Raw genomic sequence first — 26739 nt, 5'->3', positions numbered from 1 at the left:
AGAATTTCTGTTCTGCAGGAAATTCCAGCATTTTGATTATTTTGCTGTTGTTCCAAATTGGAATGAAAATTTGAAAATTCCAAAATTCCTGTGAAATGAAATTTCACAAAACTTTTGTTTTGGAAATACTGAAATGAACTTAGCTGACAAAAAATTGTCAGTCAATGCATTTCTGCATTTAATCAAATCCATATTTTTCAAGTGAAAAATGTCAGAAAATTTCCAGCCAGCTCTGAGTAGAGAATGTTCAAGAGTTCTCTGAGTAAGACACTTAATCTGGCATTGTCCATTAAGTTGATATAACTGCAATAGTAAATACAGTCTACTGAAACCTGAGACAGCATTTTCCTCAAAAATACTACACATTCTCTATGCTTCAAATATTGAAATACCTTAGCATTGCTTGTATTTAATTTAAATTCCTATAATAAAGGCAAGCTCTTTCCCTTTAAATGTTTTTGCTTGTTATTGTTTAATATAATAATCCCTTCGAGATGAAAGTGAGATCTGTTTCCTTACCCAAATAAATGTCATCTGTCACATGTGCACAATGGATTGTTAAACAGTTGCTCGTCATGAGCGTGAAGTTGCTGGCATAGGTTTTTATTTTATGTATAAAAAGTACATTGAAATGTTCTTGCTGTTCATGCATAGCCAATAGGATATGGCTTTTTGACTCATACATTTCTCAGGCATTTTCTTGTCACACAGGGACATACAAATTGCTATACAGGAGCAAATCTGTTGTCTAGTTAGTCTGTAACTGACAATTATGGGAAAACTTTCTTCCTTAATTGACTCAATTAGAGGTTGGCTTTATATCCTGAAGGATGAGGGGGGTCCACCCTTTACACATTTTCTTATCCTATTTGGTGTAATTGTGGATGGTCTCATTCATATAGCCGTTTGTTCTTTTTTTGAGTTCTAAAAACCCTTGGCCTCCGATATCTTATGGCAATGGGTTCCATGGATTATGCTCCAAGTTAAAAGCGATGAAGGAAATATATTTTAAGTTTGTCACCTTTAAATGTCTTTGGTAGTTGTCTTGTTCCCGTATTATGAGAGGATAAATAGGAGTGCCCGACTAACCTACTCTATTTTATGTCCATCTATCATGTCCCCTCTTTCCCATCTCCTTTTTAAACTGCCTTTTAAAACATTGTCTTCTGGTATGGAAATATCTTCATGCATTTATTCATTTGTATCATCTTTGAACTGCTTGTATTGCCTCTATATCTTTTTTTTTTCATATGGATGACTAGAACTGAGCAAAATATTCAAGACAAGGGAGTGTTGTTGATGTATATAATATTACATTAATTTCAATGTTGTTGTCTTTCTATTTCTATTGCATCCTCATATTCACTGACTTTTGACATTTGAATCTCATATAAATGTTATTGCTACACTGATAAAACTATACTGCAATTTATTATTGATGATTAAACATATAAACACAGTTCATGTAATGTTGTAACTTCAAAAATTATGGACTATTTACTAGGCCGCTGACACATTTACTGGGCTGTAGTGTGGCTTTAAAATCCCAGGAAAGGTACAAAAACTGAGCATGGCAGTGAAGAAACCAGAAGTGCCAGAGGGCTATGGAGAGGGAACCCTTGTTTGTTCTTTCTTACTTTCATAGGCCAGCTACAACCTGAATCTGAGAAGTTGTAAACTAGAACTAGATTGTGGAAACATTTCACAGTCTTTGGTGTATTTATGTAGTGTTTAAAACAAACTAAATTTTTAAAAAAAAGTTTCTCTCTCCTCTTTGCAGCAAGGGGATGATGTTGGAAGCTCCTTTTTTTTTGAAAACGATCAGACATAGTGGATAAAATGGGTTGAATTAGTTCAGTCCAGAATGGCTAGCTCTGCCCAATGGGATGTTAATGGAGCTCATGATAGCTCAGATGTTTCTGGTAGTGGAAACCAGTGCTTTGATTTTCTTTTTCACTCAGAGAAATATTCCCCTCAAAATTCTTCTTAGAATGTATGATGTCCCCATTCAGTAAAAAAATTATGTGCCAAAATAAGCCCAAAGATAACATTCAGAGAAACTAATAATCCTATCTGGCATGTACAGGACAGTTAACTTGGGCATTTCCTGACTTTTCAATTTTAATGTACTTCTAACACAGGGTTATTTTTTATTTGAATTATGTATATAATATGCAGACCTGACTAATGCATTTTCCGTTGACTGTATGTTCCACTATAATGTAAAAGCAAAGTGATTAATAGCAAATCATTAATGTAGTTTCACTAGATGTCCTCTTAGAGGTATAGGCTTAGGCATGGCATCAAAAAATGTATCTGGATATACACCTGGGAGACTTGGGAAATAATTCTGTTCACACTGAAGCAGAATGGACATTAGGCTTTAGGTCTGGGTATGATTTTAATTATACAGATCTTTCCATTTTCCTGTTGACTGTCAAAAGTCAAGAACCACTTTGACTTCAGTCACACCTTTCAGTGTACTTTGCCAGGGACACTGTCATTCATTGTACATACAGGCTGTTCCAGAATTAGAGATGGGCTGACCTGCTTCAGAAAAACGTTGGCCCTTCCAGTCCAAACATGATCTGGGAGAGGTGGCTTCCTACACACACAGAGAGATGAAAAGTTTATATCTATCTGGAGTATGTGCCAAATGCTGTCCTGTCATCAGCTGTTCGTTATACCAGACTTGATGTGTGTTGGTGCCTCCATTTTACTATAACTTGAGACTCAGCTGGACCCCGTGGTCCATAGGTAGCTCTCCTGGGAGAGCTAAAAAGCCACTTTTGAGCTACACTAGTTCGGAATAAACAAGCATGCAGTAGAAGTTGCTCTTTCTTTATCTTGTAATGTCCATCTATAGGCTTCACACGTATGCTAGTCTACTACAGCTTCTTCGTATCCCCTCAGTGTATTAGTTACATGGGCAGGTTTGTGGAGAAGAGTATGTGTTGTGTACATGTGGGTAAGTCATGTGTAGCTAGCCTCACTAAATCACCCAGATCTGACCGAGACACTTTCATGGGAATTATACATATTTACACCAAGGTTGAATATAATACAAAGTGCCCACCCCTCTGGTGATCTATAGCCAAACAAACAGCAAGACTCCCTAGGCTTGGAGGTTGGGCCTCACAAATGTGTACAGCTAAGACAGCTGCGTTAGACACTCCTCCCCGTTAGGAAGCTCAGAATAAGTCATTCTAGCTCAAGCTGAGTTTTCTTGGACTGCTAGCGGTTAGTAAAAAATGGCAGGATAGTTTAGGAAAATAATTCCTCCCTCTTTCAAAGATTCTGTGAATCCTTTCCTAAGAAATCTGAATGCGTGGGCTTTTCCAGTGTGGTGGATGACGTGGGAAATGCTCATGTCTGTACTGTGCTGTCTGTATTTGAGTTAGAGGATAGACTCTTAGGGGCAGGTACTGCATCTTCCTGTATCTCTATACAGTGTTGAGCCGACGACGGGCCTGCAATGCACAATAAATAACTGATGCCTAGTGCATAGCTAGAAAGGGAAACTGTACAAATCCAAATATTTCTTCAAGATGCAGGTTCCAAACTGACAATTAATATACACTATAATCTGGACTTTCAATTGTGTGTATTTGACTATTGTCAGTAAAAATATGCCTTGTCAGATGGCCAGAAATACCTACTATTCAGTAAGGGAGTATTGTCAGATTTCTTTATGGTGGGAGTTAGTTCCCCTGCTGAAGATGTCTACAATGACCCCCTGCTTATCTCTCTCCCACTTATTTCTCTCCTTCTCTGGGCCAGAGTGTGCCTGATCATTTTGTGGGTGCATAAATGTGAGTGAGCTCACAAGAAGACCTTGCCTCACCCACCTTGCATGGCCTGTATAAGGGCCAAGCATAATTAAAGTCCCTGAGTTAAATCCTGGCCCCACTGAAGTGAATGAGTCTATGTCTACACAGCAACCAGACACCCATGGTTGCCCCATGCCAGCCAACTTGGGGTCCTGGGGCTGGGGTTTCACTGCTGTGTAGACATCTGGGCTCTGGATGGAGCCAGGTTCTAGGACCCTGTGAGGTGGGAGGGTCCCCAACTTGGGCCCAGCCCATGTCCAGAAATCTAGCTCCAATGAAACAGCCCCACAGGCCAAGTCCTGCAAGCCTGAGTCAGCTGGCATGGGAAAGCCCTGGGTAGAAATACCTTGAGAATTTTGTCATTGACTTTGATGGAGGCAGGAGTTCACTCTCTGTGTTCTAGGAAGAACATGGGTGGTCCGTCTATTGGGGCGGCTCTAGCCATTTTGCTGCCCCAAGCACGGCGGCATGCCGCGGGGGCGCTCTGCCGGTCGCCGGTCCTGCGGCTCTGGTGGACCTCCCGCAGACGTGCCTGCGGATGCTCCACCGAAGCCGCGGGACCAGCGGACCCTCCGCAGGCACGTCTGCGGGAGGTCCACCGGAGCCGCCTGCTGCCCTCCCAGCGACCTGCAGAGCGCCCCCCACGGCATGCCGCCCCAAGCACGCGCTTGGCATGCTGGGGCCTGGAGCCGCCCCTGCCCTTTATTGTCCCCCCGTAGTGCCCTCAAGGGAACAGGAAGGAGATTCATCTTTTTGCTTTCATCCTCCATTCCAGCCCAAACAGCGAGACTAGCTTGTAGGGGGCAGTATGCTGCTCTCCATGAGTGTAGCAGCAGGGATGTTCACCCTGTGTGCACTGGGGAAGCCTGCTTCCCACTGCTCCTGCACAGAGCTGGGACGCCACAATGCAGGCTGTGTTCTACAGGCACAACTGAGCTCTCTTCCAGTAATGTTGCCTGAATTCCTTGCAGATCACTGAGTCTGGCTGAGCTTACAAAAACCCACCCACCCAGCAAGCAAGCTTGTGGGTGGTTTTTAAACTGTGATGCATCCGTCAGATTAAAATTTCTGTTAACACTAGAAATAGTCACAGATATAAAAAGAGGAAAATGTGTCTTCATTTGATTTATCAAGGAGAGGTCAGGAGGCTTTGCCGCAGTGTTGAAAAGAATAGGTGCACTCTTTGAACACTGAAAACTCCGGTTAACTTCATAAGGGTACACAAGGAATAGAGGATCAGGCCCTAAATAGTTAGATTTCTGACAAGAGCTTTATTTTACAAAAACAACAATAATCAGCAACTATTTTAAAACAGTCTATAAGATCATGCTATGGTGGCCAGTATTTAAACATGTAATGCCACTGCATATATTAGTCAATTGACATACCAAAAGCCTGCACATTCGTATACTGAATGTCATATCATTGAAGCACAATGTAATCTATATTGTATCTTGAAAATTAATATTGCTGACTTGTAGACAGTTAGGGCTAGATTCATCAAGGGACTTAGGTGGTGTGACACTCAGCGTCACACAACACCTAACTTTTAGGTGCCTAGGAAATCACTGGAATTCACAGAGCCTCAGTTTGGTGCTCCAGCTTCTTATACAATGAATCAAGGGAGACAGGTGCCTAAGACTGGGATACTCAAAAGCCAGCTTGTTAGGCAGCTTCCTGCCAAAGAAAGCCAATGGGCGATGCCGAGGACAGAGATGTGTCCCAAGCCCGGCCCTCTGAGGGAATTTGATGCCTAAATTCAGTCTGGAGGAGGCAACTATTTGTACTTGGGATTCTCAACTGGGAACCCGATCTTGGGGCCAGGCACCTAAAGTGTTTCTTGCAAGAAGCAGGCAGTAGAGGACTTTCTTTTTAACTTCCAGCCTAGTGGTTAGAGTATTCACGGGTTCAAGTCCCCCCTCCACCTGAGTGGGAAGAAGGGATTTGATTACAGGAATCTCCCAAGTCTCAGGTGAGTGCCCCAGCCACTGAGCTATGGGATATTCTGATACCCCCAATCTCTCCTGTTGAAGCTGTTCCACTTTGGATAAATAATTAGTCATTGGGCCAGAGAGAGAGAACAAGTGGAGAATGCCTCTAGGGTCTGGTGGTTAGAGCACTCATCCAGCCTGTAGGAAACTCAGGATCCTGTCCCCCTGCTCTAATGCCTATTTATTTTCTCCCAAAATGGCATCCCATTTTGAATGACCTCTTTTCATTTCTAAATGTGTTTTGGTTTTTTTCTTTTGTCCCCCACTTCCCTCTCAAATCCCTTTGTTAGCTAGATGCTACTGGCTATTGCCCCCAACAAAGCAAAGAAATGTCAACTTTTATCAGGGTTGCTAAGAGAATTGCTGTTCCAGGGGAGTGTAGATACCCCAGAGCCTTTCATACCGTCTCTACATCCCCCTCCCTACTGCTTCCCGATGCCCTGCCTGTTTATGCTTCGGTATCACCCCATAAATGCTGTGGTACACACACTTCACTTCTGCTGAGTGAACCTCTCAATTTTTATTTTTTTTAACATTTCACTTTTCAGCTGTGCCATAATCCTTCTGTGCTACTAGGAAACATGCAGTTTAGAAGCAAATCTTTTCACACTCCAAGTATATCTATATACTATTAAAGGAGAGGAAGAGATATTTGATACTCTGTCTAAATATCCTATATTACAGCCATTTCTATATTCAGGAGATTACAAGTCAGCATGGTGAATATGTATTTCAAGTTTAAGGTTTAGCTGTGAAGGCAGAGGGGGAAATCTGCTCTTTCACTGCTGGTTGGACACTTCACGCTCACCAGTATCCTCTTTTGAGGGCTGATTTACTTGGAAAATCACTAACAAAGTCCCTGAAAAACTGCCCTCATCTGTCATCACTTAATCACCTGCCTTTCTGTTGGAGACTCTTCCCTCAGCAGAGAAATTAGCTTAGGAAAGCAAAGTTTGAACTGTGAATTCCTGTTATTTCAAAACACCCCATGTGACAGGATATTTCCTTATCATTTAGAGCACAGAGCTTTCCCCTGATCCATCAGCCCTTCACAAGTGCTGAGGACCTGCTACCTGGCTCACTTCAGAAATATCCTCATGATAGAAACTGATCACAGTTCTTCATCTTTCATTTTGGTGGCGGGGAAGAAAATAATCAAACATTTGTGATGACTCTCTCCCTGCTCCTGGTTTTTCTCTCTCTCATTCAGAGTGCCTTTCAGCTGCTGGGTAAGTGTCTGCTCTGTCTGTGCTGTGAATGTGGATGTTGGTGTGAAAGTGCATCCGTTCTCATGCTTTAAGACACACTTTGTGTTGCAGAGGCTGATCATTCTCTATTTATCAGCCTTGATGTACACATTTTAAACTAATGTGGTAGAAATGTTTGCCCCTCTCGCTGTGATCTGTGGAATCCTCTGTCAGGTGAAGGAGAGGATTGACCCGCACGGCAGTGATGAGCAGGAGCAGTGCTGGGTGGAGGGGCAGAGACAGAGACTCTTGAAAAGGCTCCTGATGGGGGAACAGTTAGAAGCAGTTGTGACCCTGCTGGAGTGTGGACAGTATAATATGCCCCTTCCTATTCAGAGGAGCCATTAGTTGCAAGTCATGTACACAGCTCTGCTGCCAGTGCTTTACTGCTTCTACAGCAATAAAACAATAGCTTATTTTGGAGTTTCTGGAGTTCTCCAAATAGTTTAATTTCCCCCTCTGCCTTCACAGCTAAACCTTAAACATAGTTCTCCTATGCCGTTCTCCATTATCCCCCCCAAAATGCCCTGCTGTCTCTACAAGCTCCTCCCTCAGCTGCTTCTCCTGTTCTGCCCTCTTGAGCCCCCCTTCTCTTTCCTCTCTTGGTGCTCTATCTAGCTGCACTCTTGTCTCCACAGCACTGAGGGACCCAGGAGGAAATGCCTCTGGATTTCTGAGAGATTTGGGCCTAGCATCTTGTAACTTTTAGCCCAGCAGGTGGAGTCACAACTTCAAGGCACCTATATCCTCTGCTCTCTGACCTGTTTTTCACTGAAGAAGCTCCTCTCTCACACCCTATGTATTGGCTAAAATATTTCCTTTATTTTCCTACCTCTAGAGTTGTTCTTGCTATCCCAGTCTTTCAGTAACACAGAAGCAGAGTCCCTTCTTTTCCAGTCTGTGCCAAGTTAAGTATTTGAATGGCTTCAGATAGATCAAGCAGCTATGTGCCTGTCGGAGCCTCTTACCAGCAAAGCACAATTCTGATTTCCATTAGCAAGCCACTTCTTTGACTAGATCTGTGACCTCTGTGGGATGTGACACTAAACATTGTGGGCCTAATTCTGATATCAGTTGCACGAGTTTTATACTGGTGTAACTTTACGGAAGTCAGTGGCATTACTGCTGATTTATACTGGGTCAGAAAGGTCAGAATTGGGCTCTGAGTGCCCCAAGTTGCTTACCCGACTATGTTCAGTGGTAGAATCCAGACTTACCCTTGAATCACACCACAGAGGGGATTCGTGCCTAAATAATGTGCTGTAGGGATATGTGGTGATCTCTGACTTAGCTGGCTGGATATTTTTCAGCAGGTGGATTTGGGGTGGGGTGGGGGAGTTTGATGCTGTTTTTGTTTTTTAAAACCTGGCTATATCTACCAGGTTTATTAGCAGCACAACTCAAAACACACACAAAAAGGGGATTCAGAGGTAACAACAGAGGACCAGAGGTCCTCCAACTTTCAAAAGCGGAAGAACCCTATTTTGTGTAAGCCTCCCACCACTCTGTGAATGATCACAGTTTTGTGTAAATTAATATATTTGTGGTTAGATGTTGATATATGTTTGGCTGCATATGTGTGTTCCCTCTGTGCACCACCCCAGCCTTGCACAGACAGCTGGCATGGCATACCTTGAGCGAACTACCCAGTGACCACATGATCTGTTAAGGGATGAAGGCACCCAGTCAGGTTTATTGGCGACGAAGCATGGTGCTTGTATCCTGCAGACTCTACCTGACCACTAATATATGTAAGCCAGTAACAATGGACCAGCTCAGTGAATGGCGGGACTTTCCATTCCTCTTTAGGCCAGACAAAGATACTCCCTCTGAGATACATCTTTATACCCCGATACAAACAAGTTAGTACTGCGCCTCTGACATAGTTAGTTATTGCCCCCTGACATGGCTAGTTACCTCGTACATGATGGTTCGATCAAAACATCTCTATTGCATACTGTCATTCTGACCTTATCTTTTAGGAGAGGTCAGTGTGTTCCTGTTATCCTTGGTGAATGTTTTTGTACCATCCTTGACATTGGGATGTTCTGGTACCACTTGATATCGGGATGTGTTTGCGTGAGCGCTCTGTGCTTAGCACTTCTTAGGAATGTGTATTTCTGAAATATCAGCCCTGTTCTTGCCAGATTCTGTGAGCAGGTCCTGCCTTACACCAGGCCTCTGATACAAGGGCTTATGTCTTAGGCTCTCTTCCTACTACAATCTTTAACGCTGAAAATCTAGGCAGGTTGCATCCAGTCCCTTAACGCCCCTACAAAGTCTTCACTGACCCATTGGCTGCTTGGGCCTATCCAGTTTGAGAACTACTACAGTACAGCCTTATTTAAATAGTAGGGCTGTCAAGCGATTAAAAAAATTAATCACGATTAATCGTGTGATTAATCACACTGTTAATAATAGAATATCATTTATTTAAATATTTTGGATGTTTTCTACATTTTCAAATATATTGATTTCAATTACAACACAGAATACAAAGTGTCCAGTGCTCACTTTATATTTATTTTTTATTACAAGTATTTGCACTGTAAAAAACCCAAAAGAAATAGTATTTTTCAATTCACCTAATGCAAGTACTAAAGTGCAATGTCTTTATCCTGAAAGTTGAACTTACAAATGTAGAATTATGTACAAAAAAAACCCTGCATTCAAAAATAAAACAATGTAAAACTTTAGAGACTGCAAGTCCACTCAGTCCTACTTCAGTCAATTGCTCAGAGTTTGGTTACAATTTGCAGGAAATAATGCTGCCCGCTTCTTGTTTACAATGTCACCTGAAAGTGAGAACAGGTGTTCACATGGCGCTGTTGTAACCGGTGCCACAAGACATTTACATGCCAGATGCGCTAAAGACTCATATGTCCCTTCATGCTTCAGCCACCATTCCAGAGGAATGACTAGTGATTTCAAATAAGGATTCAGGAAAAGAAGAGAGGTGTTTCAATTGTAAACATTGCATATATAGTTTACAATAACACTGGGTTAGCTGCTAATACAAAAGCATAATAAAATAATTTATCACTAGCGATTATACTTACACATTTCCTTGCATTGTCTGGAGGTATAACTAATTGGCAAAAGGCAGCCGTTTGTCTCCAGTGCTCATCAGTTTTATGGGGCTTCCTAACGAGTTGGAAGCCAGAGGACAAGAAAAGGAAACCAAAGAATGGATGAGATAAATCCGGGTCAGCTTTTTCATTGAAACAGCAGGTTATTCATCTCTGGGTTATCCTGCCTCAGAAGAGTATCATCACTTACCTCTTGGAGTCTCAACAAAAAATACAATACAATATATTTTGGAGCTAACCTGGCACCCGCCCAAAGTATTTGCAACTTGTGTAATTAATATTCTTTACAATTATTTTATTCAATAATTACCAATTACCCTGAATGCCTTAAGTCATGAAAAATTAATGTGTCTCTTTCTTTCTGCATATCTGAAAGGGCATTTTAAGTACTGTACCAGCTTTGAGTTATGTCACTAGCCATCAGACTGAACTGTTAAACAGGACAATACCATTTTAAAATTCATGTTCAATGGATCAAGGGTGACAAACGCTTGAGCTGTGGGCCAGAGCTGCCCAGCTGGATATAGTCTACGGGTCTCCATGATAGATTTAGATGTAATGTAAAGCATAGGGTGGGGGAGGGAAGGAGAAGGAAATTTTTAACTGTTATGGCTGAGGAGGAAACCTTGAAAATGCGAACAGAGTGTGAACCTATGCATAAGGCCCTTTGTTTTCATTTTTACTGATTTTTAGTGAAAATTTCCCAGGTTTTAAAATAGCTGTTATTTGTTTCTTTGTTTGGTTACTTTAACCAATCTTCACCCACATTTTGGAAGTGCTGGAACTCCCTGACCCAGCTCCCTATCTGGTAACTGCCATCTCTCCTTCTGGAGCAGGGAGGGAAGAGGTGCAGGAGGCAAGGGTGCCATCTCCTCATGCTGTTTCCTCCTCTTCTTCTACCTCCAGTCCCACTCTGGAAGAGTGGCAGCAGCTCGGTAACCTGAATGGCCCAGGTTCCCAAGCTGCCATCTCTCCTTCCAGTGCAGGTCAGAAGTACAGAACAAGTCGAGTGCTGCTACTGTCAATCTCATGCCCTCCACATACACATTACTGGCTTTGTAGCTAGCTTGGATAGTTCTCAGCAGTCAAAGCAAATAAAAGTCCTTTAACTACTTTTTGAGCTAAAATGGGTTGGAAATGAAAAACCGCGTCTGACTGTGTTTCAGAACATCAGGGATTTTTTTGAACATTGGAAAAAAACAGGAGAAGAGCATGATATTACCCATAAAGCTGTGAAGTTAATATTTTTTCACCAATTTCCACCCATTTAAAAAAATTGTAATAAATTCTGGAACAATAGCTCAGGGAGGTGTTAATGATGGTACCCTGTGGTGATAGTTAAAATGTCAACACTGTTAGCTATTTCATTCTGTGCAAAAGCATGTGGGAAAGGAGGGTGTGTGTGGGGGTGGGTGGGGAGGGAATCACAGATCTGCACAGTTTACTGGACACCATCATTTGGGCACCATGAGTGGCGGATATTTGGCAGGTACAACCACTCCTCCCACTCCCATTAAAGAAGGAAGCCCAGGGACTTTAGCAAAGATTGTCAGGGCATCAGCCTCACCCACCCAAAGGGAAGCCTGGGCTGTGGAGTCCATGAGTACTTTTAAACCCCACTGAATGGGAGCAATCTCAGGGAGCCCAAAGGTTGCGCACAATCATATTTTGAAGAGCTACGCAATCTATAGTGCGTGGTGCATGGCTTTTAATGACTCCTGTGATCTCAGCTTTTTATTTTTTTATTTTTTCCCTCTTCCAGCTTGACTGCTGATTTAGGTCTTGGGGTCTAATTCTCCACTGCCTTGCATCTTTTGCATTGTCATTTACACATATGCAAAATGTGTAAAATCAGAATTAGTAGCATTTTGTGCACACATTGAATAGGGGAAATGACTACTTAAGGTGCAGGGCAGTAGAGAATCATTCCTAGTTTAACTGAACAGTAGGTAGGACTTAACCAACAGTCAAGCATCAAAAGGCCCTTGCTTGAGTCAACAAACCCTTACATCTAACTAAAATCATCCCCATGCAATATTATTGTTCTTTTTTTGTTTTGTTTTACAGATACCAAACTATTTTTAATATACAATGAAGACCACAAGCGCTGTGTAGAAGTTCAGAGTTCTAGTTCAGTTACAACTGCGAATTGCAACCAGGACAATGAGTCTCAAAAATTCAGGTGGGTCTCTGAACACCAGCTGATGAGTGTATCATTGAAGTTATGCTTAGGAGTACCATCAAAGAAAGACTGGGTTCCGATCACTTTGTATCCATGTGATAAGGCAAGTGAACTCCAAAAATGGGAATGCAGAAATGAGACCCTTTTTGCAATCCAAGGCGAAGATTTATTTTTCAACTATGGCAACAGACAGGAAAAGAATATTATGCTCTACAAGGGATCAGGAGTATGGAGTAAGTGGAAGATCTATGGAACCACAGACGATTTGTGCTCTCGGTTCTATGAAGGTAATGCTCTGAAAATTAATCTCTTCATTCTGAACTAAATTCTTAGTGTAACTATTTGAACATTTTGATGCCTATTAATTTTCTTAGTCTTGTAACTGTTCAGTGAGCAGAACTCCCAATGAAATCAACAGGAGTTTTGAGAAGGGTCGATTTATTACAGAATTGGGCTCTATTAGTGAACTGACCTTCTAAAAAGCAATTCTGTCGAATAGTAGCACTGATTACACAAGACAAGAATATAACACTATAAATACAGTATATAATGCTGCTGTTATTTGTACGTGTATAGGAGCCTGTACAGAAACACTGAGAATGCAAACTTAGTCACTGTTATGTAGACATTCCCTCTTTGGAAATAAATATAGAAATATGCTGTGTTTACCTTGGAGTTTGTATAACTGTTCATCTGTTCAGCTCCTGGACACTGAAAATTACTGGCTCATTACTTGAGGCAGTTCCCAGAGCTGATGTTTGTGGAATATGTAAATTAACTGGATATTTTAATGGATTTAATTGTACAATGTTTTTGTTGATATAAATATATAAAATAATTGTGGCTGCTTCTTTAGGATTTTTTTTTAACACATGAATTATTATGGATCAGACTCTGATCAGTTTCTGATGAACACACAGGAAGGAGGCATGTAAGAAGCTGCCCTTTCACAGTCTGCCCCAGGGCTGGCTGATTGCAGTAGCACTCCGTAAGGCAGGGGCAGAATTAAAGCCCAAGGGAGCACGTTGCTTGAAAGCAGGCAGGAAGGAACTAAGGTTATGGCCTCACCATCCCTATGCACTTGACCATTGCTATCTCAAGTGTACACCAGGATGCTCTGGGACAGATTATACTTCCTGAGAAACAGTCTATCCCAGTACTCCCCCATGGATAATGCTGCTCTGTACCTCCCCCAACACAGGGCTGTGTGCAAACCACACACCCACCAGTATTCATTTAGTTTAGTAAGCCAAATCCTGCAGTCCTTACCAGGCAAAACTCCTTCAGAAATGAATGGGAATTTTATCTAAGGATAACAGAATTTGGGCCATTGTTACATATATGCCCTTCCAATGCATGTATTCTCCCCAACTACTATAGTCAATAACTGAATTGATTCATAGAACAAATGTATTTTGTGTTACAGAAGTACAGCAATGATATTCTTAACTGGTGGTAATGCCTCAGCCCTACTGACTTTTTGTATACTTATTAATATTGTACTCTGAAATTTTAAGATAGGAATGCTTGGTTAATTCTGTTTAATGAACATTTTTAGTTTTTATTGACACTGAGAACTTGTTGAACTGAATTTCATCATAGAAAAGGGGACAGGAAGTTTGAGAATAAGGAAATAGAATGTGGTATTATTGGCAACTCAGTACTTGCACATTATAACCACAAACTTGGGCAGACGTGGATTCCATATTTCATATGCTTTTTATTATTCTATCTCCTTAGGTATGTTTACATTGTTGGGAAATGCCAATGGAGCACCCTGCGTATTCCCATTCAAGTTTAATAAAAAATGGTATGCTGAGTGTACAGATGATGGTAGGTCAGATGGCTGGCTCTGGTGTGGAACAACTGCAGACTTCGATGCAGACAAAAAATATGGATTTTGTCCACTGAAATGTAAGTTTTGTATGTTTTTAAGACTTTATGACACTGCATATTATTTAGCAAACTAATAGTGCAGACGTGTCACTCATTTTAATATCTTTACTGTACAATACAAAATTTGAGTTTTGTACATTTTCCACAGCCTTGATGTCCTTTCTAGGGAAGCTTATTAAATACTACATATATGTACCTAGGACCCAGTTGTAAAAAAGTACTGCCTCCAACTACACCCATGCAAATTATGAAAGCATGTATTTGAGCCTGTAGTTATCAGATTTGCTCATATAATAGGGCAGTTGAACACAGATCCTGTACTCAAGCATACAAAAGGGTATCTGCATAATTTTGTGCAGCAGAATTAGAAGGTAGGGTGTTGTCTTGTTGTTATAGAAAAAAATGTGATTTAAACCTAAAATGGTGCACAGAGTTTTGCAGAAAACTTCTATTCAGTGTATTATACTGAAGTGTATTATTACTCAAATACAATAATATGTCGATTGCCCAGTGTTTTGTGATCCTGTAAGGAAAAAGCCAATTGCAATGCATAATCACAGTTAAAATAAGGAAGCTTCACTCTAAATTTCCTGACTTTAGTGCAAGTAAAAACCTTAGTTTTTTATTTAAAATAAAAAGCATAAGATAAAATGTATTTATTTAATCAGAACAACACACTTACATTGAATTACTGACATTTTTTTTAAAAAGGCTGAAGTTTCTTCAAACATTTAAAAAAAATCATCTCTGTGCTGTGAAAATTTCTCATTTTTATTATCTCAAATGTTAATTGGTAATTGTTTCAAAAGAATCACTGAAAAGAGCAGTTTAAAAGAAAATGCCCTTTCATCTTTAACTATGATAAAAACAGGTAATAAATACGTAAGTAGATTTTAAAAAGTAATTCCAAATTGCCAAGCTGGATTTCAGAAGTGGATCATTTGGAGAGAGAACCAAGTGAGGAACATTATATCTTCTACAGGATGATTCAAAAACCCATTAGAGGGATATCATGCTTTATAGGATTCTGGAGGAATTTCCATAGATCCCTATTTAGTTATTATCGAACCCTACTGATTTCAAACTTGGTAATTTCTACAGGACTTGTCCAAAAGGTCCATAGTCTTTAGAAGGCCTTTATAAACTTGAGAGACCCTGAAAGATCAGTAGGTACAAGCTACTCCCACTCATGAAATCAGCTAGATTTACTGAGTTCTTGCTCCTCTGGTCTGCCTTCTTTCCACTGTGAGGGTGCTCTTCCTACTTTTGGCCCAGTGCTGAGGGCCCTTTTTCCTTTTTGTGTCCTATCAGTAGAGTGCTAGCTGACTGTAGCCAGAGCCAAGAGAAACACCTCTGTGTGATGTTGGGAAAACTGTGGGCTATTTATTCTGCCTTGATGACAGACTACAACTAGAATCATTATTTCAGACGGGTTAGGAATGAGGGGTTTAGAATGAAAGCCTCATCTCAGTCTCATTTGAAGCATCATGGCAGTGTTACCATAATAAAGCTAAGACTCTTTGAGAAAACCACAGCAGTTATAGGTAACTGTTCCTTCATTCTTTAAAGCACACTGTGCCTCCTTTTGCCTGCCTTGCATAATTTCCTCACATTGCCTTTCAGAAGAAATAATATTTGAAATTATTTTTTCCTCCATGTCAGTAGCAGCTCTCTTAAATTCAGTACCAATAACATTGTGAACCTTAATCCCATAAAGATGTCACACAGAGCAGGACTCACTTTAGTATGTGTTAACTGTCTAGCATGCTCTAAATAAATAGATGAGGCAGTATCTTGAAATTGTTAAAACTGTATTTGGTTCTTTGACATCATTCACGAAAATTCATTCAGATGATTGTTTTTGCAAAGAACTGCATTATGTTGATTGCCTTCGTGTTTCCTTCCTGGTTCGTCAGTACTAGCAATTAAATATGATGTTTATTTGTGTGGCATGTTTTAAATAAAGACAGGCCTGAGCTGCAGAATTCATATTCAGATCCAGTTTTGAACTCTCTCTCTGTTATTGCGTAGTGTTTAGATCTAGAGTTTATATTTGAGCCTATTTCAATCCTATGGGTAGGGATGCTCTTGCCTAACAATTTCTTTGAGTTGTATTAATTCCTTTGTAACAAAATTGATTTGATTTTTTTTTTCATCCAGAATAGGCTTTGACAGAAAATAGTTTTGACAGATTTTTTCTAAAATGCCCCAAAGCCATAGTGGACTGTAAATTGATGGTGTTAGGTATCAAAAAAGGTGGTGTTCATGGCAGGCTTAATTATATCTAAAAGCTAAAGAATAATAGTATCACAACAGAGCTTTTTAATTATGGGACAATGTACTCAACTAAGAAAGGGCTCTGTATTAAACTGCCCTGAGCAGCTGTATAAATTGAATGTATTCAGTGCAAACAACTAAACGGTTATATTTTTTCATGTAAATTTGGTGCTCATAAAAAAAGATACTGGCTTGACAGCAATGGAGACAACAACAGGAGGGAACAGGGCAAGCTTGTTGCTATTTCAGACTGTTCTTTCAGTGTGTGTGTGTGTGTGTGTGTGTGTGTGACTGTGACTGTGACTTTTTATAGATAAATAAAAGACAGTCCCTGCCCCAAGGACCTTAAAATTGAGGTTAGATGAGACATTATGTGGCAGAGCCAGAGAGCACCTCACGCAATGGGGCTCGAGAAGGAGTCTTGTTATATGGTGTAAGGTCATGAGTGGAGCTGGCTGAACAATTAACAATAAGCAATTAATTTTGTGAATTTAGATATCTCTGGATCCACTCACAAATTGTCTGTCAGTGAAATACCTACCACTATTACAGATTTTTTCACTGTTGGCAATTCTTCAGCTGTTTACTGCAAACATATGTTTAGCCTATGGATTGCTCATGAACAGTTCATTGCAAGTGTATTTGTGATTTGAAACTCACGATGTATAACTGGTCACTCAAGTCATATGATATTGTTTATAAACAGTCAGAGGGACCTGATACATTTATCTGGATCTTGGGTTCTCTCAGTGAGAGGAGAGGGAAGAGCACTTCAAGGGAAGAGAGCTAGGAGATAAGTAGAAGGAAGATTTTAGGACGCTTCAGACCTTTTCTTGTTTTCTTTTCTACCTGAGACAGCATTGTGTTTAGCCACATATGTGAATCCCATATATAAAAATAGCTGAGTTTCTTCCTGAATATGAGAGATTTATAGATACAAGCCAAATTTATTGGCCGTGTAGCAGAATTGTCTCTCAATTTCCTCATGTAGTGATGCTGCCCATGGTGTGTCTCTAGTAAGCGTGCTAACAAAAGTGTCAGTTGTAGTGGTAGTTTTGAGAGTGGTAGCACCTGTATACTGGGAAGTGGACTGAGACCACCGGCTTCCTTTCTATAGACTCCTGAGCAGCTGGTAGATGGTGAATTTTTTACTACTATTACTGATACGGGCCGGAGTTGAACTTGCAATCTTGTGGTGACAGTTTGTGCTATTGATAAGTCCTCCAGGAAAAGTAGAGAGGACACGCTTCCTGTACTCTCTAAATGCAGTCTTTGTTTTCCCACGACACAGTTCCTGTTGGGAGCAGAAACAAAGAAAGTAGCTACACAGGGCAGTAGGAAGTTTGTGACCTGATTTCTGTACATATTTTCTGTTCATAATAAAGGGTTTATCTTGACACTGTGGTAATTGTCTTGTAGAAAACTAGCTGCCAACAGGCCAGAGCATATTAATGCATCTAAAATTTTTTTAAAATGCTTCTTATCGGGTCAAACATATATTTTTTGGAAAAAAAATAAATAGTAACATCAATTATCTCCATGTTACCTCAAGTCAATACTCTCTGTGCCCCAGTTCAGGGTGCTTTTTTAAACAGAACAAATTATACCAAAGAGATTATTCCTTCCTGTATTCATAAAACATCTTGGACATGGTCTTGTTTTTAGATACTGATATTAAAATTTGTCATTTTCCAGGAAAATGTACATTGCAACATATATTTTTGTTTCTAGTGTGTCAGGCTAATTTGAAATGAAGCATTTTATGTTATCTGTAGGCTATCAGCTCCAGTACAGGGAAAACGTGGAACTGGGTACTGACCTACTGACACTTAACATATATCTCCTTTGTCTTGAGTATTGTTTATTGTAATGCTTTTTCTGATTCACACACTAAAGTTTTCTGAGCTCTTTTGAGAATAGGAAAAGGAAAAGAACCCGTTCTCTCAACTGTTTCACAGCTTGCAAACAGAGAGCCTCTGATTTATGCTGCAGGAATTTCAGCTCTTCGGACACTTTCTCTTTTCCCATCATCAGCAAATATACAAGTTTCAACTCTTTGAGGCAAGAATTTTAGCTCAGTGTAAGGCTCATATTTTATTACTGAAAAGAAGATTCAGTGTGAGAAAATTAGAAGTAGTTAGGTGATATGGGTCATTAGACTCTGCTCTGTCCCGTCATCCAGAGACTTTGTCTTGACTTGAGGTTGAGTTGACGCTCACTTAGCTAACCCCTGCTGGTTAAGCCCAATGTAAACTCAATCTTTTCCCTCATGTAGATGCAGGCTAACTCCTTTAGCATGTTTTTAGCTGGTCACATTCAAGCCTAGGCAGGGGCTTTACACTACTTGAGTAATTGGCTGAGAGTCTAGCCTATTATATGTAATGAGTAGTTCAGTCAACTCTACTGTGAGAGTCTAGCCTATTATATGTAATGAGTAGTTCAGTCAACTCTACTGTGAGAGTCTAGCCTATTATATGTAATGAGTAGTTCAGTCAACTCTACTGTTCTGGCTTAGCTATGGAATATATATATATATATATATATATATATATATATATAATATAATAATAATACACCTGTGATCCTCAGATCATTTTAGATCTGCCCCTGTACTACAGCAGTGGTGTTTGTACACTTAGTCTCCATAATTTATTCTATGTTTTCATTTGGGTCACTCATAGAAACCAACAATAACATATCTTACTTATCTCTACAGTTACAGGCATTGATACTCTGTGGTATACAGATCCACTGACAGGAGTCCACTACCAGATAAACTCCCAATCAGCCCTAATGTGGCACCAGGCAAGGAAAAGCTGTCAGCAACAGAATGCGGACTTATTAAGTATCACAGAGTTGCATGAGCAAACATACCTGGCAGGTAGAGTAATCAGATGATTACTACTGCAAATGTAGCAGTTTTTTTTTATTCTGTACATTGCAACTATAACACTTGTATAGCACATTATATCTTCAAAGTACTTTATGCATGTTAATTCATCCTCATAATACTGTGAAGTAAGTAAGAAAATATTTTGATCATGTTACAATAGTCAGATGACAAACTTGCCTGTGCTGTAAGTGTCTTCCATTTTTTAAGCTTAGAAAATAATTATTTTTTCTAATAACTATAACTAATAATGTTTATAGCATATTTTCCCTTAAGCTTTTATTTTTGAGTTAAAAATCCCGTCGAACACAGAAATCATGGCATAGGTGGGACCTCCAGGGTTTCCTGACACATTAAGTTCTTGACTTGTGGAACCTCGTCAGATTGCAGCACCATACTGGTACATTCAAGCACTGTTTCTTTTAGATTACAGAATATGAACAGTCTTGCATCGTATCATCTAGCACAGGGGTTCTCAAACTTAATTGCTCTGCAACCTTCTTCTGACAACAAAAATGACTACTCAACCTCAGGAGGAGGGAACAAAGCCTGAGCCTGCCCAAGCCCCGCTGCCCCGGGTCGGGGGGCCAAAGCTGAAACCCAAGGCTCTGGGGCTCGGGCATTGGCTTCAGCCCCAGGCCTCAGCAAGTCTAAAGCCAGCCCTGGCAACCCCAGTAGAACAGGGTCGTGACCCGCTTGGGGTCCTGACCCACAGTTTGAAAACTGCTGATATAGCACATATTTAAATTGCATGATTGACAGCATCAGAGGCATTTTGTTCTAGATATTCTATCACACAAACGTTTTGTTCTAGATAGTCTATCACCACGATCCTATACTATTAGCAAAGCAGAAATAAGTGACCCATATCAGTGCAATGTTTTTTCTGAGATCAATGAAGCCCTATGTTAAAATTTGACATTCAGTAGTCAGTCAAGTAACCTTCCAAAGCCTTAAAAAGAAGTAAGAGATAAAGTATAGAATAATAGGCTCTAAACTCGCTAATGCTTACACATGTGAGTAGTCCTATTGACTTCAATGGGACGACCAGTACAGGAAGTTACTTATGTGTATAACTGTTTCCAGGATTGTGATCATAATCTGGAAATTGATTATGGTGTGTGATGGGGCAAGGCCAGATGGCTACAGTAAAGTAGTAAGGAACAGATATGTTAGCCCCAGGCTAACCAAATCCCTAGTACCATGGTAACCAAATGGCAGTTGCTCCAAGTTAATCAAGACACCTGGGGCCAATTAAGATCTTTCTAGAAGGCAGTGGAGATAGCTACATTGATTGGGCCACCTGAAGCCAATCAAGGGCTGGCTGGAACTAGTTAAAAGCCTCCCAGTTAGTCAGTGAGAGTCGCATGTGAGGAGCTGGGAGCAAGAAGCGCAAGGAGCTGAGAGGGAGAGTGAGAGGGTGTGCTGCTGGAGGACTGAGGAGTACAAGCGTTATCAGACACCAGGAGGAAGGTCCTGTGGTGAGGATAAAGAAGGTGTTTGGAGGAGGCCATGGGGAAGTAGCCCAGGGAGTTGTAGCTGTCATGCAGCTGTTACAGGAGGCACTATAGACAGCTGCAATCCACAGGGCCCTGGGCTGGAATCCGGAGTAGAGGGCGGGCCCGGGTTCCCCCCAAACCTCCCAACTCCTGATCAGACACAGGAGAAGTTGACCCAGACTGTGGGGAAGATCACTGAGGTGAGCAAATCCGCCAATAAGTGCAGGACCCACAAAGGTAGAGGAAGAACTTTGTCACAGGTGATATTGACTTGATCAGTAGCAGGAAAATGATCCAGACCTGAAAGCAGGTGAAACAGAAGAAGTTGCAAGTCTAACTAGAAGAAAGACACAAGGATTATTTTTAATGTCTCTTGATAAAATATGAATAGTATTTTTGCATGCTACGATATCTTGTACATTTTAAGCTCTTTAAATATGTACAGTAATTTATTACTGTTTGCCATGAAATACCAAAAATGATGCAGGTTGTGCAAGTGGATGAGTTAATATTTGCTGGTGGAATATTAACTTTTGCATTTCTGATCTATTGTGATTTAAACCATGCAACCCTAATGGAGTATTAACATAAATTTTGCATTTTATAGTGTCAAGAGTAAAGTGGTTAGTCTTATCTTTGTGTGCATGTGTTTACAGTAGGCACACTTAAAAAGCTCATTCAGTTTTAGATGCATTACTCAGTCTAGCAAAATTCTTTGTACTTAAAATTGGGAATGCTGGAACCAGTAATACCTTTAATGCTAGAATGAACTGTAAGTGCCTCCACTGCTTAAACTTCCCATACTGCCAAATAAATTGAAATCAGACTCACTTGACCCGTACAAATTCGGAGTAGTCATGCTTTGTGCAGGGTGCTAAGCGATGAATGAGAGTGGATGGTATTCGAGTCCTCAGGTGACAGGCTGGCTTGAAGCTGCAACAGAACCCCTCTGCAGCCACTACTCCGTAAACTGGAATAGCATCTGTCGTTGCTTTGCACCCCAATGGTGACCTTTTCTGTCTTTCTCTTGGTTATCTAGGATTAACTAGGACTATGAGTTCTTCACTCTGGTTTGGTCTTAACAGTTTGAATTTCAACAGTGGATGGCAATGGAGTGGTGGTAGCCCTTTCAGATACTTAAACTGGGTTCCAGGTAAGTATAAATCAGTCTGGTAAACAATTTTAGAGGCAAAATTGTGCTCTTAGCTCAATGTAATGGATTTCAGCTCCAGTGTTCTACTCTTCCGATGTGCATGGAACTTTGTTTAACTTGTGTTAAAAGGAGCTGAACGTGGACATACAACAGAACTCATCTCGTGTTTATCAAGAACAGAATTCTGCACTTAATTCAAAAATAAAAAATAGAAATCATAGCGTCTAAACTCAGAACAATGGTATTTATGTTTTGTTCACATGGATCTAAATTTCCCATATGTCATATCCTATTTCTCACCTTAGATATAATTAGCAAACTGCTGGTGCTTCACAGAAAACTTTGAACTGTATTCTTGTTAGAGATGTCGTTACTTGTACATTTGTCCTTTTTTAAATATTTGGGACATATGCATGAAAATAGAACGTTCTTTTTTAAGCATTAATATGTTCCAGGGCAGTTAAATACACAAATCAATAGGACATGAAGCACTTTATTTTAAGCAGCACAAAAATATTAAGTTCACTGGGTGAAATTCTACAGTATTTGTTATGCAGGAGGTCAGATATGTACAACAGTGGAGAATGGAATAAATATTACCAAAGAGTGAAGATCAGCCTTCGGACAGCCAGCCAGTGCAAGAACCTGCTAGTTACATCCAGTACAGGGGCTACACAGGGTGCAATATACTGAGTGCACCACAGAAAGAATCTACATACCAGCCCCACATAGGCTGGTGGAAGACTTTCATTACTTGAGGTGGAGTTGTACCAACGAAGGGGACTGGTCATGGTCTTCCTACAAACACATATAGTGGGTGTATCAGTAGCAGCCTGGTAAAAATAAATAAATAAATAAATAAATAAATAACTCAGACTTAAGTGGTCAGATGCCAACATATAGAGCTAGCCTGTGCCATTCACAGGAATGTGCAGGCTAAGAACCAGTTTCAGTTGAATTTTCTTGCTGATTTTTATTTTACTTTTGATTTTTGATAATGACACCCACAGCCGAGAGGAAAGTGCATCATATAAATGAAAATATTACTAATAAAGTAATTACTGTAATAATAAAATAGCAGCAATAACATAAAAACAATTTCAGCTGAGCATTCTTACACATTAAAAAGGATTGCTTTGCTGTGATATATGAACTATATTCATATATACTTGTATAGATCATATATCTTTTGTGTTCAAAGGCTGAAGAGAAAAACAGGATTAGTGTAATAATATTAAAGTGGATTCAGGAAAACTCTTCTAATTTACTGTAGTGGTTTAATCATTATACAGTTTACTACTTTTCTCCTATAGGGTTTCCCCCGCCCTCTTTCCTGGAAGTTCCTTGTCAGCTTCTAGCACAAATATCCTGTTATTGTCATTTGTTTGGACAAGTTGGCAAGCAACTTTTCAGATTGTCATCAGTTTTTGCAGTCAGCTAATTAATTACCTACCAAGTCTTTAAAGTGGTAGTCAGACCCTGGACTTGGCCAGTCCACTGCATCTCAGTGAACTGTTCCTTTCCCTGGGCCTGGTAGACTGCCTCTTGTGCTCCAGAGTCTGTGCAGTCTTCTTTTGAAAAAGGAAAAACCAAGAGCCTAACCCTTGCAGTTGTGAAGAAAATCTTCAAAATTGGAGTGTGCAGACACCCTGAAAGAATAGCTCTGAGAAGTGTGAACAGCCCCATTCATCTCAATCAACTGTTTACTCTGAATTCTAATGATTATCTAAATGTCTGCACTGTTAATTATTTCATTGCCGATCAAAGCAGACAAGAGAAAAAGTTGCTGGAATGATGGGGAAATGATGCTGCATTTTTTTAAACCGGACCCCTGCTGATTAAAGTTGGTAAAACAGTATTGGAATTAAATGACAAAGAATTACGGAGTAAAGGCCACACAAATGTTTTCTTTAGATAGTGATGTGCTTATATGAAAGTCTCTGTTTTGTATCTATTTCTCATCAAAGGAAGTCCCTCCCCAGAGCCTGGGAAAATCTGTGCAGCCTTGAATCCTGGAAAAGGTGCTAAATGGGAAAACCGGGAATGTGATCAGAAACTTGGCTATGTTTGTAAAAGGGGAAATGCCACTTTAGAGTCTTTCATTATTCCTTCAGGTAGGTTGGTCGATAAAATAAATCAATAATGGCAATTATTTTAAATGCTATGTAATTAGATGAGGAAAGAGTAAGAGTAGCCTCAGGACCCTGCAGCTGATGGTGTAAAGGAAGATCCCTCCTCAGAGTGAGTGGGATTCCTCTGCTCCCCCTAACCCCCCAGGGCAGTCCTGTCCCACCCACTCCCCACACAATCTGCCTTCTCCCTTGGCCTAAATCCCTGGACTAGCAGAAAGTGGCCGAGTTCCCCTTTCCATGAGCAAACAGAAGGGCCCCTCTGTGCACAGTTCTTGGGGGAATGATGTGACCCAGAGATGTCATTGTCAGTACATGAAAAAGGTTAAAGTCTTTGTTTTGAAAAGGGACAATGGAATCGTCTAAAACATCAAATTTTCATTTGCTGAAGAGAATCTGTTGCTATTTGTTATCACATTTGATACCTTGTAATATAAAACTAAATACACTAAAAATGCTACAGCAACACAGCTGCAGCTGCACCGTTGTAGTGCTTCAGCAAAGACCCTATCTATGCTGATGGGAGGGGTTCTACTACCGTCACTATAGTTAATCCAGCTCCCCAAGAGGTGGTAACTAGGTTGATGCTGTACACCGGGGCTTAGGTCGGCTTAGCTATGTCTCTCAGGGGTATGGATTTTTCAAACCCCTTTGCGACGTGGCTATGTCCATATAGGTTCCCAGTGTAGACCAGCATGAACTTGCCAAGGCATTTTGGTATCGGGTGGCAATGGAATTTTTTAGAGAGAGTATTTTAAGAAGTATTTTGTTTCTTAGGAAGAAACATCCATATAGATCTAGGACCAGTTGAATGTATGTAGTGAAAACACAAGGCAGCACTGGGCAAGAAAATACCACTTAGCTTGAAAGCTATTCCCTTAAAATCTCTTTGTGCCATCTCTATACTTTGTCATTGTTTCTGTCATCCCTGCCCTCCCCCCGCCCCAGCATTCCCCTCTCTTTCCAGAAAAATGCCCAGATGTCTCTTAAATCCATATGGTTTTATTTTCAGTGACCTTTACTGGTAACCTAGTCTACATCTTTACTACTCTTTGACCAAAATGGTCTGCCTGAATTTCCAAACCTTTAGTGGTTCCAGTGCTGCAATCTACATATACAAAACAATATGCCCGCATACACGGGGTGGTAGGTTTGTAGAATTTTTGGTGGTGCCCAGAACAGGTCCAGGTCCTGCCTTCCCGCCACACTTGCCTAAGGCTCTGGGATGTAGTTTGGGTGCTGGGTGCAGGCTCTGGGCTGGGGCAGGGAGTTGGGGTGCAGGTTCTGGGATAGTTTGGGTGCAGGAGGGGTGCAAGCTCTGGAAGGGAGTTTGGGTGCTGGGTGCGGGCTCTGGGCTGGGACAAGGTTGGAATTCAGGATGGGGTGTGGAACGTGGGGCTGGGCTGGGGATGAGGAGTTTGGGGTGCAGCAAGTAGACTACCCCCAGGGCTGGGGGCCAGAGAGGAGGACTCCCCCCAGCCATCTCCCCGCCGGCAGCGGCGAGCTCTGGGGGAGGGGAGGACCCCTCCACGGCCCCTCTTGCATGACACTCACCCAAGCCCCCCCCCAGACTGCTGTTCAGTAGGTCCAGCCAGGATAAGGCCCCCCACCCCGGAGTTGACTCGGAGGCACCTGATGAAGGGTGGAGGAGGGCTGCCATGCACCCTCCTCCCATCCGCAGGTGCAGCAGCCTGTAGCCGGGGGCAGCCTGTAGCCGGTGGCAGCTGGCAAGGGAGCACAGTGCGGAGCTGCAGGGGGCAGCCGCCCGCTGCCTAGGGTAGGCAGGGATGCTTGGCGCAGGCACATGGGGGCAGCAGGCAGGGCTGGGGGACGCTCGAGGGGAGGTGCGTGGGGGCGGCAAGTGGGACCAGGGGACGCTCGGTGCAGGCACATGCGGGTGGCAGGCAAGGCCGGGGGATGCTCCAGGGGAGGTGTATGGGGCGGCAGGTGGGGCTGGGGGAGGTGCGCAGGGGTGGCACGCGGGGGCCAGGGGAGAGAGTAAGTAAATGTTATGACAGTATGTTGCCTGATTTGGGGAGGGTTAGTAGGGACAGTGGAATTTATCCACTTAATTTAGTTTTATTTATTAATTAATCTTCTAATTAATTAAGAATGTTAGTAATAATTAATAGATATTAATAATATGGGTATGGCTCGCCAATATGTGTGGTCAGAAGATAAAAGTTCGTCTTGAATCAGGCTTCACAGAATTTAATACCAAGGAGATTGGGGTATAACAGGAATTACACTGAGACAAAGTTTAGTCAAACAAGACCTTTTATTTAAAATCAATGAAACAAGAAGTAAATGTAAAATGTTAAAAGCAGTATGAGATTACAAAGTATCACAATTCTTTAAGAGATATAATATGATATTATACAGTCCTAAATGCACTCTGCAGCAAAGAGTACTAAAGTGAATTTCACACCTCTGCTAGAGGAAGTATAGTTATAAAGAAACTGGTTGTAAATTAAACCCTTCTTAGCATAGATGCTTAGAGGTGAAGTAGAAATTAAGAATTATTTCATACTCACAAAGAATTAATACTACGACTAG

At 41.1% G+C, this 26739-nt stretch overlaps 1 protein-coding gene across 1 annotated transcript in view; it reads left to right on the top strand.

Moving 5' to 3' along the window:
* The first annotated feature begins 6874 nt into the window (after positions 1 to 6874).
* Positions 6875 to 26739, top strand: part of LOC120397231 (macrophage mannose receptor 1-like) — a 99847-nt gene continuing 79982 nt past the window's right edge. Inside the window, exons 1-6 of the mRNA XM_039522929.1 lie at positions 6875 to 7050; positions 12225 to 12626; positions 14080 to 14253; positions 19229 to 19393; positions 21941 to 22054; positions 24022 to 24168. Coding sequence (XP_039378863.1) covers positions 6990 to 7050; positions 12225 to 12626; positions 14080 to 14253; positions 19229 to 19393; positions 21941 to 22054; positions 24022 to 24168 — 1063 coding nt within the window. The 5' untranslated portion in view covers positions 6875 to 6989. The remainder of the gene's footprint in view (positions 7051 to 12224; positions 12627 to 14079; positions 14254 to 19228; positions 19394 to 21940; positions 22055 to 24021; positions 24169 to 26739) is intronic.

The sequence above is a fragment of the Mauremys reevesii genome, linkage group 2, assembly GCF_016161935.1.
Source record: "Mauremys reevesii isolate NIE-2019 linkage group 2, ASM1616193v1, whole genome shotgun sequence".
NCBI lineage: Eukaryota > Metazoa > Chordata > Testudines > Geoemydidae > Mauremys > Mauremys reevesii.
This window is presented reverse-complemented; position numbering and strand designations above follow the sequence as displayed.